Source organism: Aulonocara sp. 'chitande type north' Nkhata Bay, linkage group LG16, assembly GCF_057382095.1.
Source record: "Aulonocara sp. 'chitande type north' Nkhata Bay isolate Kocher_YH1m ecotype deep benthic linkage group LG16, A_spYH_male_GT1.1, whole genome shotgun sequence".
NCBI classification, from domain to species: Eukaryota; Metazoa; Chordata; class Actinopteri; order Cichliformes; family Cichlidae; genus Aulonocara; species Aulonocara sp. 'chitande type north' Nkhata Bay.
The window spans coordinates 7,463,081-7,477,133 of record NC_141359.1 but is presented as its reverse complement, the minus strand read 5'-3'; the positions used below and the strand labels follow the sequence as shown (position 1 = coordinate 7,477,133).

Sequence of the window (14,053 nt, the reverse complement as noted above, 5' to 3'; positions counted from 1 at the left end):
TCTGTTGCTCTAGTTTTTCATCCTTAACTTTTTCAGGCAGGCTCTGATTTTTCACAGCAGTCGATAGATTTCTATTAGCCATTTCCCAACTTTGCCAAGATAAAATTATACGATAAGATTTGTTGAAAGAAGATAATTGTTGATCTTCTCATTTATTCGTTGGCAGTTTCTTGACTGGCATTACTTACAGAAAATTTACATACCTCCCATAGGGACCACCATTTAAGCTACTTTAGCCTGTAGTTGATGGAAGTCTGAAAGATACTTTGCAACCCACCTAGATCCTTTTTTCATGCTGAGCCTGACTTCATCAGTGTGATATCTGCTGTCATTCATGCCTGCTCTTTGACATATTTAGGTCTTGGTATTGGATTCCCTGTCTCTGTCTCTGGAATGGGGAGGACCAACAACAGATCTATACTGCTAAATATAAATAGCTGCTGGTGGAAATAACAATCCTCTTTTTACTATAGTGTGACTGAAATGACATCACAAATCCAGACAGATGGTATTGTATCATTTAAAAGGTAAGATACTGTACCGTAGTGTGGCTGATGTGGTCAACTACAGCAGCGGTCCCCAACCTTTTTTGCGCCACGGACCGGTTAATATTTTCACGGACCGGCCTTTAAGGTGTCGCGGATAAATACAACAAAATAAAAGTAGTACCGGTTCCGAAAAAAAGAAGATTTATTCATAACACAAGTGAAAAGACCCAGGAAAACTGAGTTAATGATACAAACGATAACAAAATAACGCTGAAAACCGATAAAAACCCTGAAAACCATACATTTCACACCTGAGCCTCAACTCTCGCGGCCCGGTACCAAACGACTCACGGACCGGTACCGGTCCGAGGCCCGAGGGTTGGGGACCGCTGAACTACAGTATATGTTAGCTCTAAATTTTTCTTCTGTACCTTCCTAAATGGGCTTAGAATAGAGAAATGCTTTTCACTAATCCTGAGCATAAATGTCAGTGTAATTTTGGACATTAAGTGTTTTCTTTGAAATGTTGTTTCCAGGATGGAACGATTGTACACGATACATCTTTAATGACTTTATAAAACAAAACAAACAAGTTTGAATTTATTTTAGATTTTCTATCATTTACACAGGATCAACATTATTGTCAGGGTCCTGGGACTGGGCGACCCAGGATCCCTGGGCAGTCATGGACCTGTGTATTATTATTATGTATTTTTGGTGTCGTTTCCCCTTCTCTGTGCGTGTACATATGTGTGTTTCTCTGTGCTGTGTTAGTCTGTGTCCCACTCATATGTTTAGGCGAGGTATGGGTGTGTATGTCTGCGGGTGTGCCTGGAGGATGGAGCTCGGCCACCTGCAGGCCTGAGGGGTGTGGCCCTGCGGAGGGACTGGCCACACCCGAAGCCACACACCTGCCGCTGATCAGGGCTCGTCGGGGGAGCTACTTAGGAGAGTCTTGGAGCTCCCACCGACGCGGGATCATTGAGTTATCTTACCAAGTCAGTGTGTGTTAGCGTAGGTCTGTGCTGTGCGTATATGCCCGCCGAGGGTTAGTGTTGACGGCTGCGTCTCTGGTTTCCCTACAGGAGGAGGAGTGGTCTGGAGAGGCAGCACGCACGGGGGTGCGGAAACACAACAGCGGGGAGCACGAGCACAGATATCGGAGGGAAGCACGCACACGGGGTTCGAGGGCGCAACGGGGAGTTATTGTATTTACAGCCTTTTCACTGTAAATAAAGAGCACTGTTTGCATCGCAGAGTCTGCGTTTTGGGTCCTCCTTTCCCCACATCCCCACGGTCTGCCAGCCAGACCGTGACAATTATACATGCAGGCTCTAATGTAACACCTCCACTAATATTTGGTTCGATGCTAGTTTGAGGTGATGTTGAAGTATTTGGAGGGAGCCTTCTTTATTATCCTATTTGCTTTGAGCAGTGGTCCAGTTCTGCTGGTAGCAGAACAGCCCCAGAACGTGATGCTGCCACCACCATGCTTGGCAGCTGTTCTCGACAGTGACAAGGATTTGACAGGGTCCTTACGTTTGACACCCTTACCTTTATCCTTCCAAAGATACTTCTTCTCAATGTGGCCAATCTTTGTCTGACAATAAAACTTTTCTGGAAAGTATTGATTTTGAAGCAGAGTCTTCTTTCTTGGGCTGTGCTCTCTTCATTCATGGTGACATAAATGGTAAATGGACTGATTCTTGCATTTTTCTACTCTACCTGAGCACCCAAAGCACTTTGAACAACATGCCCCTTCACCCATTCACACCTATTCATACAGGCACTGTTTTTAAATGTGTAACTGCTTTCTATCAAACATTCTCACACATTTATACTCCTATGAATGCATTGCAGAGCAACCTGGGCTACAGCCACCCTATACAAATATAAAACTTACTTTTACAGTGGTGAATGACGGTGGTGTTCCAGCAGTTTCCAATTGATGGCAGGCTTGAGGCTTGGTGGTTTCTGGATTGTGCCTGAGCATCCTAACCAATTTCCTGTCACTTGAGTGTGACAGTTTGGGTTCTTCCAGACTCAAACTGTCAAGTATGTTGAACTAATGATCATAGAGTTGTTTAGAAACAGCTTCCAGAGGCCTTCCTAACTTGTGTAAATCTACAGTTCTTTTTCTTAGATCTTTCTTAGACTTTCCTTTTTTTTTTTTTTGCAGCTTATAGATTTCACTATGCAAAATAAACTACACTTTGGCCCTCTCACCACAGTGTTAGACATGTAAATATACCTTCTGAAAGCATGGGGCTTTATGCCAGCCAGCAGTAGACTCTTGGATGACTGATGAAATGTCAATAAAGAAAATTAAAAGGTTCTTGTTGCCTCAGTGCAGATCGTGCAGCAGGCACCAATCAAAACCCTGGATCAAATTTTTACCTTCTTCCCCGACATCTTGATTATTTCTGCTTCTTCTTTTTTACAGATGCACTCTGAGTTTTCAGAGCTTACCTGACAGCGGTGGTGTGTGTGAGCACAAAAGTTGATTTGCACCATTGTGACATTAGTGCAGGTACCAGTCTACTGAATTTACAACTACAAAGTGTTCAGCGCGTGTCCTAGCTCCTGCACGCTCTACCCAGATGGCACTGTAGCCTAAACCAAAAAGAATCCTCCCAGTAGTGAGAAGTTGAATGACAGGAAAAGTCCTTTCCTGTGCGATACATTTTAGAACAAGAAACTTTGGACAATGACGGTTCTCCTGACATTTACCAGTGAAAACACAAGTAACTGCCAGCATGGAGGCTTTTCTGAGTTTCTAAAGGTATAAAATGAATATGAGTGAACATAAATGTCTAATGCAAAACCTTAAAATGTTTCATTTTTTTTACACTTACTTAGCAATAGAAGGCTCATTTCCTCTGATAGTTTTGTAGTTCTGTATTTTTTAATCATTTAAGTCTGGTAAGGATTATAAATGTCATCCTTGAAAGCATGAAATTCCAGTTCAGTGAAACAATCCTTTTTTTCTCCTTCCCCTCTCATTGCAACATTTTTTTCCAAAACAACACAACACAATAATAAGATTACAACACTGAGTGTGTGAGGATCTAGGAAGCAATGCCCAGATCCTGTGTAGCCGTGTGTAGGCAAAAATGCAGCCCACACACACACACGCGCACACACACACACACACTTTCTCTCTGTTTTTCCCTTTGTTTTCTCCTCTTATGGAGCTTGGTAATTTTAGCAAGAATCTGAAAACATGTAACCACTTAGATTCATCTCACCACTAAATGAAAAAAAATCTCTTTTTTCTTTTCTTTTCATTTTTTATTCTTATCATTTTCCATTTCTTTTATTTTCCTGTTTTCTGTTGTTCTCCATCTTTTTTACAACAACAGAAGAAGAAAGCAAAGTACAGCTGTAACTTTAATGGTAACAGTACAGGCAGCAGATGGGGTGAAAGGAGCATTGAGTGGAAGTTATTCAAAGTAAACATGATAATGATTCTTTTATTCTGTTGTTTAATTGTATGCAAATCTTCTGAGGGCATCTTATAGAGGGTCAGTAGAATATTGATCCATACTCCTCCACCCCCAGACCCCTGCTCTCTGACTCCTGCTCCTTCCTCTTTCCTCTCTTCCTTCAGTGGCAGACAGAGCTGTGAAAATCAATGGGGAAAGTGTCCTGAAACAGCTGATCTAGAAGCCATCTGGCCCTCATATTCCTCCGAGACGAGCCGCAGGTCTCCAGAGATGAGACACGCGGAGAAGAAGCGGGGACAGAGCAAGAAGACGCACAAGCGCACAAGGCAAGTGTTAACTGGACGCCACGTAAATCCTCACTATGTGGCTGTTACATAAGAGAACAGGTGGAAGCAATCTAAGCTTATTTCAGGAACATTTGATCTGGCCCTTCACTCATTTAGCTGTGGGATGAGCATGAAATCGATTTAGTGGAAAATAACCTGCTCTACTGGGATTTTGATTTTGCACTATTCTGTCCTACCACTACTTAGATGAACACGTTCAAGTAATTTTGCATGATGTTCTTGTTTCAGCACACTGCCTGTCAGTTTCAGATCATTCATGACTCCTTCTTTATCATAGCCAATCTTTCCATCCATGTGTCAAATTTCTGAACTTTAGTGACCTCAGCGTTATTTATTAAGGCTGATTATCAATCTGTCACATTTACATGCAGTCAGGGGGGCAAGGGGGGGCAAAAGGGGAGCGGGGGGGGGGGCAACTGCCCCTCCAGTAAAGCCCCCTCTTTACAAGTTAAAATACTTGTGAAAACGAATTGTTTATTTGTTATAAAAGTGTTTTTGTGGATATTTTATTTTGCCTCCATTTACATATGGAGAGATTTTTACATACTTCTCTGAAGTGGTATATGCCACCCTCCCTAGACATCTTGGCCCTCCTTTGCACCAAATTTTCTAGATCCACCACTGCCAGCAGTTACTCTCATTTGTCACAGTAGCTAGAGAAGAAGGAAAGTGGGAGAGAAGCAGAGGAACTGACGGGAGGTAAGTGATGGAAAAACAAAGAAAGAAATTAAGCAGAGAAGAGAGGAAGGATGTGACAAAAGATCCAATCATCCTGTGAGAAAAACTGCCCACAGAGGTTTTATAAAACGGTGCTCCCCATCAAACACTTTCAGAGCGTGGAAATTATTTCTGCCATCTGATCCTTTAAAAGCCTATAACAAGTCAAGCGGATCCCGTCTGTCGGATCCTGAAGCCTGAAGACAGACAGTTACTTCAGTTTTCAATAGTAATAATAAAAAAAAAGTTAGTCGTATCAAATAGATCACAATGAACATTAGACACAGAAACAGTAAAAAGCTATTTATATTTGATTATGTTTTTTTTTTCTCTCTAAGCCCTAATATTAACAAAATGATGCTTTCAGAGCCTTCACGGCTCATTTTTATGAATATTACGTTTATTTTAAATAAGTCTCTATTTTATTTATCAAATTTGGTTTGATTTCTCTAAATCTATCTCCACAGGGTACTGCTTGCTCCAGCATATTGTTTCAGAAGTTATTTACATATAATTTGCACTATTCAGACCCAACTAGAACAATTTGGTGGAGGAGTGGCCTCAGGTTCACCTGAAGCCAATCAGAATACTGCATACTGAATAATATTTAAAGCAAGCAATGGCTGCAGCTGGGTGAAGAGGTTTGCATAATGGTTTTATGGAGTCTCATCCAGTCTTATGTTCAGGACCTGATGTTGCACAGGTGAGACTTATAGAGGAGGTATGGATGCACCACGTGCTTCAAAAGCTGCATATTCTCCTGTAATCACTCAATCAAGAAAATATCTTAGGAAGGGAAACTGAACTGTAGAGTGCAGGCAAATTTATTTTTGAAGAAGTGGGTGTTAAACTGTGAAGGTTATATTTATTGTGTGAAAAAAAGTGTAAAATGTAGCTTTATTTTAACTAAAAAAACAACAACATGTAAACTGATCAGGTGGGTGGATGGCGCTGAGCTCTCCCCTCTGCATCAGTGCTCTCTGTGTAGACGTCGTCACGTGAAAACCACATGGAAGCTTCTCTGCGGTGAAGCTGTAACACCACCAAAGAAAAGAACAAACACACACATTTTTATTTTCACACCTCATCCTATTGCTCATGCTACTTCCACTTCTTTCTGCAGTTTCATAGGGCGGCTTACATTATTTTGTCACTGTTTCCTCGCAGCGGCGGTGGCTTCTCTCGTTTCTCTCCTCGCTGCTTGTGCAGTCTGTAATAACTGAGAGTGGAATGCTGGCGCTTTTATATAGGCCTCTAAAAATAACTCACCCCTCACTTCCATCTACAGCCGGAATGACAGCCCGCTCCAGCCAATAGCGACTCTGAATCCCCTGAACGCTCCGCCCCTCTCACTCTTTCTCCTCGCCTCCTTAATTGGACGCCAGTGACATCATCAACCCTATTTACCTTATAAGGTCACGCATGAAATTGACTGACAGGTGGCTCCTCCTCTGCTCCCCTCCCCTCTCGCACCGGTCGCTTGGAATTGCAGCGGGGTCCAGTCTGCTGCTGGAGGAGCAAACCTGGCAACCTGGCAGCTTGTACTGAGACCGATTGGCAATCTGGCAATGCGGAAATAGATCTGGCACCCCCCAAGCCAGGACTGAGGAGAGAGGCGTGACAGAGCGAGCGGAGAGGAGACGGGATAGCACTGACAGAGATCAAATTATCAACTCTTCTTTCCCTCTCAGCTTTTTGTTTTTCTTTTTTTCATCAAAGTGTTCAGGTGCGCTCATCCGCACCAGATTTGGGCTTTTTTTTACATTTTTGTTTTGTTTTTGGGGGTTTTTGTTTTCTAAAATTTGTTTCTTTAATCTGTCAAGTGTGAGGAGAAGAACGAAGAAGTGCGTTTCTATCGTTTGGATTCTGGACTTCTTTACTGACTTCTTCTTTTTTTTCTTTTTTTTCGAGCATGGATGTGTTGGCGAATTACAGTATTTTCCAGGAACTCCAACTCGTCCACGACACTGGTTATTTCTCTGCGATGCCTTCCCTGGAGGAGAACTGGCAGCAGGTCAGAGACGATGCGTTTTTCTCGTCTTTTCCGGGAAACTGACGGGCTTAGAAACTGGGATGCGTGCGCTGGGTTGCTGTTTTCCGCGTGTGCCTGTAGTGTTTTGCACCAGCGGAGCGCTCATGAGCGCCAGCGAAAGCCCCGTGTAGTTGCGTCTTTTTTTTCTCTGCCCACATGGAGCACGGCGAGGTTCGCTGACAGGAGAAAACACGCACACGCATGGAAAACAGGCGCGGGTGGGGGGAATAAGCACGGAGCTTTACGCACTAATAGCTAAACAGTATCCCCCCAAAAATGCGTAAAAACCCTCTAGTCATACCAATGATCCCTTTCATTCCCTTTAACCACACTTTCGGCTTCATTAAAGCATCTTATTAACCATTTAAAAGCAGAAGCATGACGCTATCGCTCCGTGAAATCCACCGCTATGATTTTGAACTTAAATGGCTTAAATGTGAGAAACATGTGGCCACATCCAGGGTATGCATAGTGCCAACGTTTGAATGCTGTGGATGAAACTCTGAAAGTGAAAAATGCCGCTTCCGTCTAATTTTGCTTGTAGTTTTGGTGATGATAGTTTTTTTCCACGAGGCAGAGAGAAAGGGATCGGCGTTCAGTTTGTCAGATGAAAAGCAGATGAGGATGCTTTTAAAGTTACTCCAGTGTTGTTTTTAACGCTAGACTGAAAAGTCTGAGCGCTCTTATGTAGTTTTAAAATTAACCTTTTTTTTGGTAACTTTACTGGGAAACCTTGATTGATCTGCGCTGTTGTAGACTGTGTAGAATGTAACTGACAGGGTCAGACGCGAAGTGAAGGTGAAAGTGAAATTTGTGTCTTTGCAGTCTGAGCCCATGATGGAACATTTAAGTGTCTGAATCCGAGAGCGTGATGCCGATGCTGATGTGATCGATAGATCAGATATGTTTGGACTAACACGCACACACACACACACTGGAGGAGAGAGAGGGGAGCTGTGGAAAATGGACACATGCTTAATAGCAAGTGACTTGATCTTAAATAATATATCCACATCTGCCACTGTTTGTTTGCAGATAATCCTGTTGAATTATACATTAAGCACGTCACCCTCTATAGAACATACAGTGGACCCTTCATGCGAGCCCGCAGACTATTTTATAACATTTTTATTCAAATGTAAAATCTTCATTTTAATGGCATGAATCAGATAAAGCGCGATTTTCTCTGTACGTACAGCCACGCGAGTTTTGTGGTCTGTGGGTCCAGATGTACCACATCTTTCATTTTTTCTGTTTCACACACAGAGGCGATGTTTAAAAGGCTAAGCAACACAGTATATCGTATGGGTCATGTTTTATGATTTGCTAACCAATCACAGGGTGATATTTTCACTTAAGTTTTCCCTGCTTGAACTTGAGAAATGGAAATATCTGTTAATTGGAATCCGCCTTACAGCCTCTTGTAAGTGTGTGGGTGCCTTTATATGAAATCTAATGTTCAGTAAATCAGTCCATCAAAAATCCCCCAGTGGACCCCTGCATGGCACAGTCCACTCCGACAATGCTGGATTGCTCTGTTTCATGTATTTGAGTAGTAGAACCATGATAATTCCCACGGTGCTGAATAAAGCCCAAACTGCGGTTCTCCTCTATGACTGTCTTACTGACACAAATTCACAATGTCTCATCCTATTTTTAGTGCAAACAGCACACACTTCCAGCCACAGTAACCTATTTTTTCTGTCTGTTATATGTTAATTGATTAAGAGTGTTGAGGAGGAAAACTAATTAGGACTAGTCTGGTGAGTTGGAGCAGTCTTTATTCCTGTTTGCTGTCCAGGACACCATGTCTTGGACACCTGAGTTATTGATTTTCTTGCAAATTTTTACTTGGAGATCTGGGGAAAAAATAAAAAATAAAGGTTAATACATACATAAAACACACACACACACACACACACACACACACACACACACACACACACACACACACACACAGCTACTCCACAGCAACAAAAGCAATACCATCTAGGTAAATAAAATAGTTGCCACACAAAAAGAGCTGACGCTGCCCTCTGCTGAGCAGTTTTACCCCCCCCCCCCCCCCCCCCCCCCCCCACCCACTGTACTTCACACTGGGGTAAAATTTGTACTGGTTGTTGTTCTTTGCCACTGAAGTGTATGTGGTGTCTTCATACCAAAAATCATAGTTACATGTTCGTTCTTGTGTTACAAACTGAGCATACGAAAGTCCTTAACTGTACGTGCAAAGTAATGCACACAGTAATCAGGTTAATTAGGGTAATCAAGAGATTTTTTTAAAGCTTTTCCAAGACAGAAGCGCTAACTTGATGCTAAATGCAACAGAAATGTAGTCATTCATTACTTAGCTTACAAGACGTGTAGAAGACTCAAAGCCTTTCGTAGGTCAGCCACTTCATATCTACAGTATTACTGAGCCAGTCTAAAGCAGGCTCTTCTAATTAACTCGCTCCTGTTATGGCTAGTTAGCTTTGAGCAACTTCCTGCCAATCAGCAGGACTGGTTAGTAATAACATGTAAATTAATCAGTAGGTTTTCTTTCTTTTTTTTGCAGTGATTGTTCCAAACATGCTTAGCCTAGCCTATCACCAATACTTAAGGCAAAGTTGCCTTCCAAGTTATCAAAGTTATAACATGTACTTTTAAATACTGAAGTCTCTTGTAGTTAATGAGCAAATAGCAAGCTACATAGCATAGGGCTACTTTTTGACGTACAAAGCAGTTGCTGTAGTTTTCTTAGTAGGGACATTTTAAATGAAAAGAAGGCTAACTTCAAGCTTTTCTTTGGGTGGAAGCTAGCAGTTTTCACCTGCTCACAGTGTTGGTGCTAAGCTATGCTAGCAACCTCCCTGACCTCTCTCTACACAGAACACACAGAAACAATTGCAAATACTATTTTATGCCTCCAGGTAAGACATTCAAACAGCATCCAAAATATTAAGAATTTATTTACTTACCCTGCGACTGTTTAGCCGTACAAACTCCCCAAGACAAGAACTAACAGACTTAAAAACTCCTTTGTCCCACACGCCATCAAACTGTTTAACTCCTCTCTGGAGGGGAGAGGGAGGGGAAACAGGAGGACAAAGGAGGGGGGAACAACTAAGCTGTAGTGCCTCTTCACCTCACTGTACAACACCTTGTGCAATACTTTTTGTAAATAGTCAACAGTGCAATAGACTCAATACTTGAAATGTGCAATTCACTTGTATTTTTATTTTTTATTCCTATTTATTCTATTTATCCCCTTTGTATATTTTATTTATATTTGTCTCTGTATTTATATATGTGTGTGTGTGTGTATATATATATATATATATATATATATATATATATATATATATATATATATATATATAACAATTCTGTAACTGTAACTTCGGTCGTTGCTGTGCTTTTTGGAAGTCGAATTTCCCAGAGGAACCCACCCGAGGGATTAATAAAGTTCTATCTTATCTCTTATCTTATCTTAAACAGCTGAATGTGAGAGTTCATTTACATCAGAGGGAGCGTTTTTGATTGAAAACTCAGTTTTCATTGTGGAAAGTGCTGGGTGATTATGGATGGAAGGCCAAAGCTTTGAAAGAGGGAGGAAAAAAAATGTAAATGTGTTTTTGTCGAATTTATCTGCACAAGTGGCGACGCAGAGGGGAGAAAGACAAACATACACACACATAAACCAGGCACACCCACGTTTTTTTTTTCCTACTCTTGTTCCTTCTGTCTTCTTCTATCCCCTTATTCACTCCATCACACACACACACACACACACACACACTCACACACACACACGCTTGGCTGGCATGCACTAATGGAAAGCTGTGGTCTGGCAGGACTCATCCCGCCACTTTCGACAGTAATTGGCCGTTTGCTGTCAGATGGACGGAACAACACACACGCACAGACACACACTCAGGCAAACAACACACACAAGGAAGCAGATTTGTGGATGTCATTTATCTTTCCTGACTGTCCCTGTTCCTGGTCTTTGTTTCCTCATACAGGCCTCTTTTATCAGGCTCTTTGCATCATGGCTAAACATGTGGAAAACACACTCTCGCTCTCTCTCTCCTGCCTATCCGCCTTAGTGCCTCTGACAGTATTGAGCCCATGGTCTGTGTGTAATTGCTGCATCTTTGCAGGTTTGGGATGATGTGATGGGCTTTGGGGATTTGTGAGTGTGTGCCGAGTGGCTCAAGGATCAAATAGCAAATGCAGGCTCCCCAATTAGATGTAATCCATTTATTTCAAAGCAAGGCTACTCCAAAATCTGATGAATGAGGGGGAAAATGGACACAGTGAGAAAAGAGGGACGACGAAACTGAACCCTGGAGCAGACGTTTAGGTTTCATGTGGTTGCTGTAAATCTGCGTTTACAGTCTAATACGCTATGTCGACAATCTTTGCAGGTGTTGAGCCTATTCCAACGCCCAACGGTGCTTTTAACTGGCCGACTCGCACGGTCTCTTTCTCATCTCATCCCTTAGTTTACATGCTCTGTGTGGCCATAATTCCTTTCAGGCTGATTGATTTATTTGCTGTGGTACCATTACAGCACTATGCTGGCCCAGCAAGCTCAGTGTCACTGAGATACAGTGTCTCCATTAGGCCAGCCTACAACCCTGTATCCTTTTCAGGAATGCTGTCTGCCAGTGTTGTGCCTATGTGTGTGTAGATTTAACCATGAAACAACTCTGGCCAATCAGTCGGTGCCTTTTCAGAATGAATCCTCAGAAATCTAATCTTTCATATTGCTTGCCTTAATATGAAATAATAAAATTCAGAAGCAGAGATTCAAATCATAAAATGTATTAGCACTACTCGTGAACATCAAAACTCACGCCAGTAATAATTGACCGACTCGGCTCAAAAACTTGTCTTTCTCCTCATCTTCTTGGTAACCTGTTAATCTACTGCATGGACCATTACATGAACCCCTTTTTCTGTCTATGTCTCTTTCTCACTCCCATTTTTGTCTCTCTGTGTCTGCCCGTGGCTTGGGGCAGGCCCGGGGAAGTTTGACAAGATAATGAATTGCCATGCATGCTGCAGTTTTTCACATTTCACAGCCCAGTAACTCTGTATGTGGCGGTGGAGGAAAGAATGGAGGGGACGGAGGGGCAGCGAGACACGGAGTGAGAGGAAAGGATGAGAGAGACACCAGAAGACAGATAAAGTGAATAAAGGCAGATGAAAGTTAGTCAGAGAGAAGAGAAGATGTTTGTCCATCGCCTTTCTGCTCTCATCTTCTTTTTGCCCGTGTCATTTCCCGGCATGTGTTAATGCAGACACACTCACACACACACACACACACACACACACACACACACACACACACAGTTATGTAATTGTATGTGGAACACAGCTGCTTCCTCATGGTCGCAAAAAGAAGATGGGTGAGGAAAAAAAACAAAGGAATGAAGAGAAAAAGAAAGAGACAGCAGAACAGAGAAATGTAGCCGTGGCTTGTGTAATGCCTGATTCAAATGTCGGAAAATCAACTTTTTAAACAAAGCCACTTAAAACTGAATTGATAAGTTCTATTCAATTCAGTTTTATTTATAAAGCGACAAATGACAAGAACAGTCACCGCAAGATGCTTTATATTGTAAGATAAAGACTTTAGAATAATACAGATACATTGATGAGCCCCTATGAGTAAGCACTTGGTGACAGTGGGAAGGAAGAACTCCCGTTTAACAGGAAGAAGCCTCTAGCACAGGTTCAGGAAGAGACAGTCATCTCTAATAACCGGCTGGGGGAGTTAGAGGAGGGAGACACACTGGAAGAGTGCCAGAGATGAAGAATAAAAATTGTGATGTCTTGGTTTCAGCTTTTAATGCATAATATTAGTTAATGTTCTTTTATCCTTACAGTTCATCTCTTTCAGTTCTTTTTCTCTTTTTAGGCTATGCTTACTTATTAACACATCTTAACTGGACAGTGTTTTGCTGTTCATACAGCATCCATCCTTTAGTCTAGAGGGAAACCGATCAGACATTATGATCACGTGCCTAACATTGTGTTAGTCCCCCTTTTTGCTGCCAAAACACCTCAGACTCTGTAAGGCATGGACTCCACTAGACCAGTGAAGGTGTGCTGTGGTACACCAAAATGTTAGCAACAGATTCTTTAAGTCCTGTAATTTGTAAGGTGGAGGCTTCGTGAATCGGACTAGTTTGTCCAGCACATCCCACAGATGCTCGATTGGACTGAAATCTTGAAATTGCCAATTGAATGCCAAGTCAACACCTCAAAGTCATTCCTAAAACATTTCTGCTTTGTGGCAAGGTGCATTATCCAGGTACATTATAATTAGCTTTCAACAGTAGTCTTCATGGAATGAAAGGGGTACATGTAGGGCAGTGCGATATGACCAAAATCTCATATCCCAATATAAGAATTCTATCGTCCCGATAACGATATAAATCACAAAAATGTAACATTTTCTGTAAATTCTGTGAATCTCGGGCAGCTCGGAAGTGTTTCCAGCTGGGCGTCGTGTAGCTGGAGTCGAGTGTTTTAACCGATGCATGAAACTATACATTTTTAGACATAAGTTGTAACGGCCGCCGTTTTCTTTGTGAGTATTTATTACACGGCGTGCTGCGGGGAAAAGCCTGTTCTAACGTTTGAGTCTAAGGTCTATTTTTTAGCACCTGACGGCTCTTTTTTACTTCTCATCCGTAAAAAATCTGGTCTTTCACGTGATTCAGTTTATTTTGAAAAGTCTCAACAGGATCTTGAGCTTTATTGTGAAAGGTTTATGTGGAACATAAACAAGCGGACACGCGATGGTTTTACCGTCGTTGTTGCTAACCACAATGCATAAAAACAGGCGCTTGTCTGTTAGTAGTGTGGTTATATTAAATATAAGAGAAAGAGAGAACTTTAAGAAATTAATATAGCCACTACAGTGACCATCAAAACCATGAAAAAATATTGCCGTAAACAGTTTATTTTGCGACACCACGAAACAAATGATAGCATAAAATGAAATGATAGACGTTTTTATATCGT

The 14,053-nt window shown here is 41.9% G+C and overlaps 1 protein-coding gene across 1 annotated transcript in view; it reads left to right on the top strand.

Annotated features, from left to right (window-relative positions):
• The first annotated feature begins 6,502 nt into the window (after window positions 1–6,502).
• The window catches only part of klf7b (Kruppel like factor 7b), a 72,134-nt gene continuing 64,583 nt past the window's right edge, over window positions 6,503–14,053 (top strand). Inside the window, exon 1 of the mRNA XM_086266194.1 lies at window positions 6,503–7,012. Within this exon, the coding sequence (XP_086122320.1) occupies window positions 6,911–7,012 (102 nt within the window). The 5' untranslated portion in view covers window positions 6,503–6,910. The remainder of the gene's footprint in view (window positions 7,013–14,053) is intronic.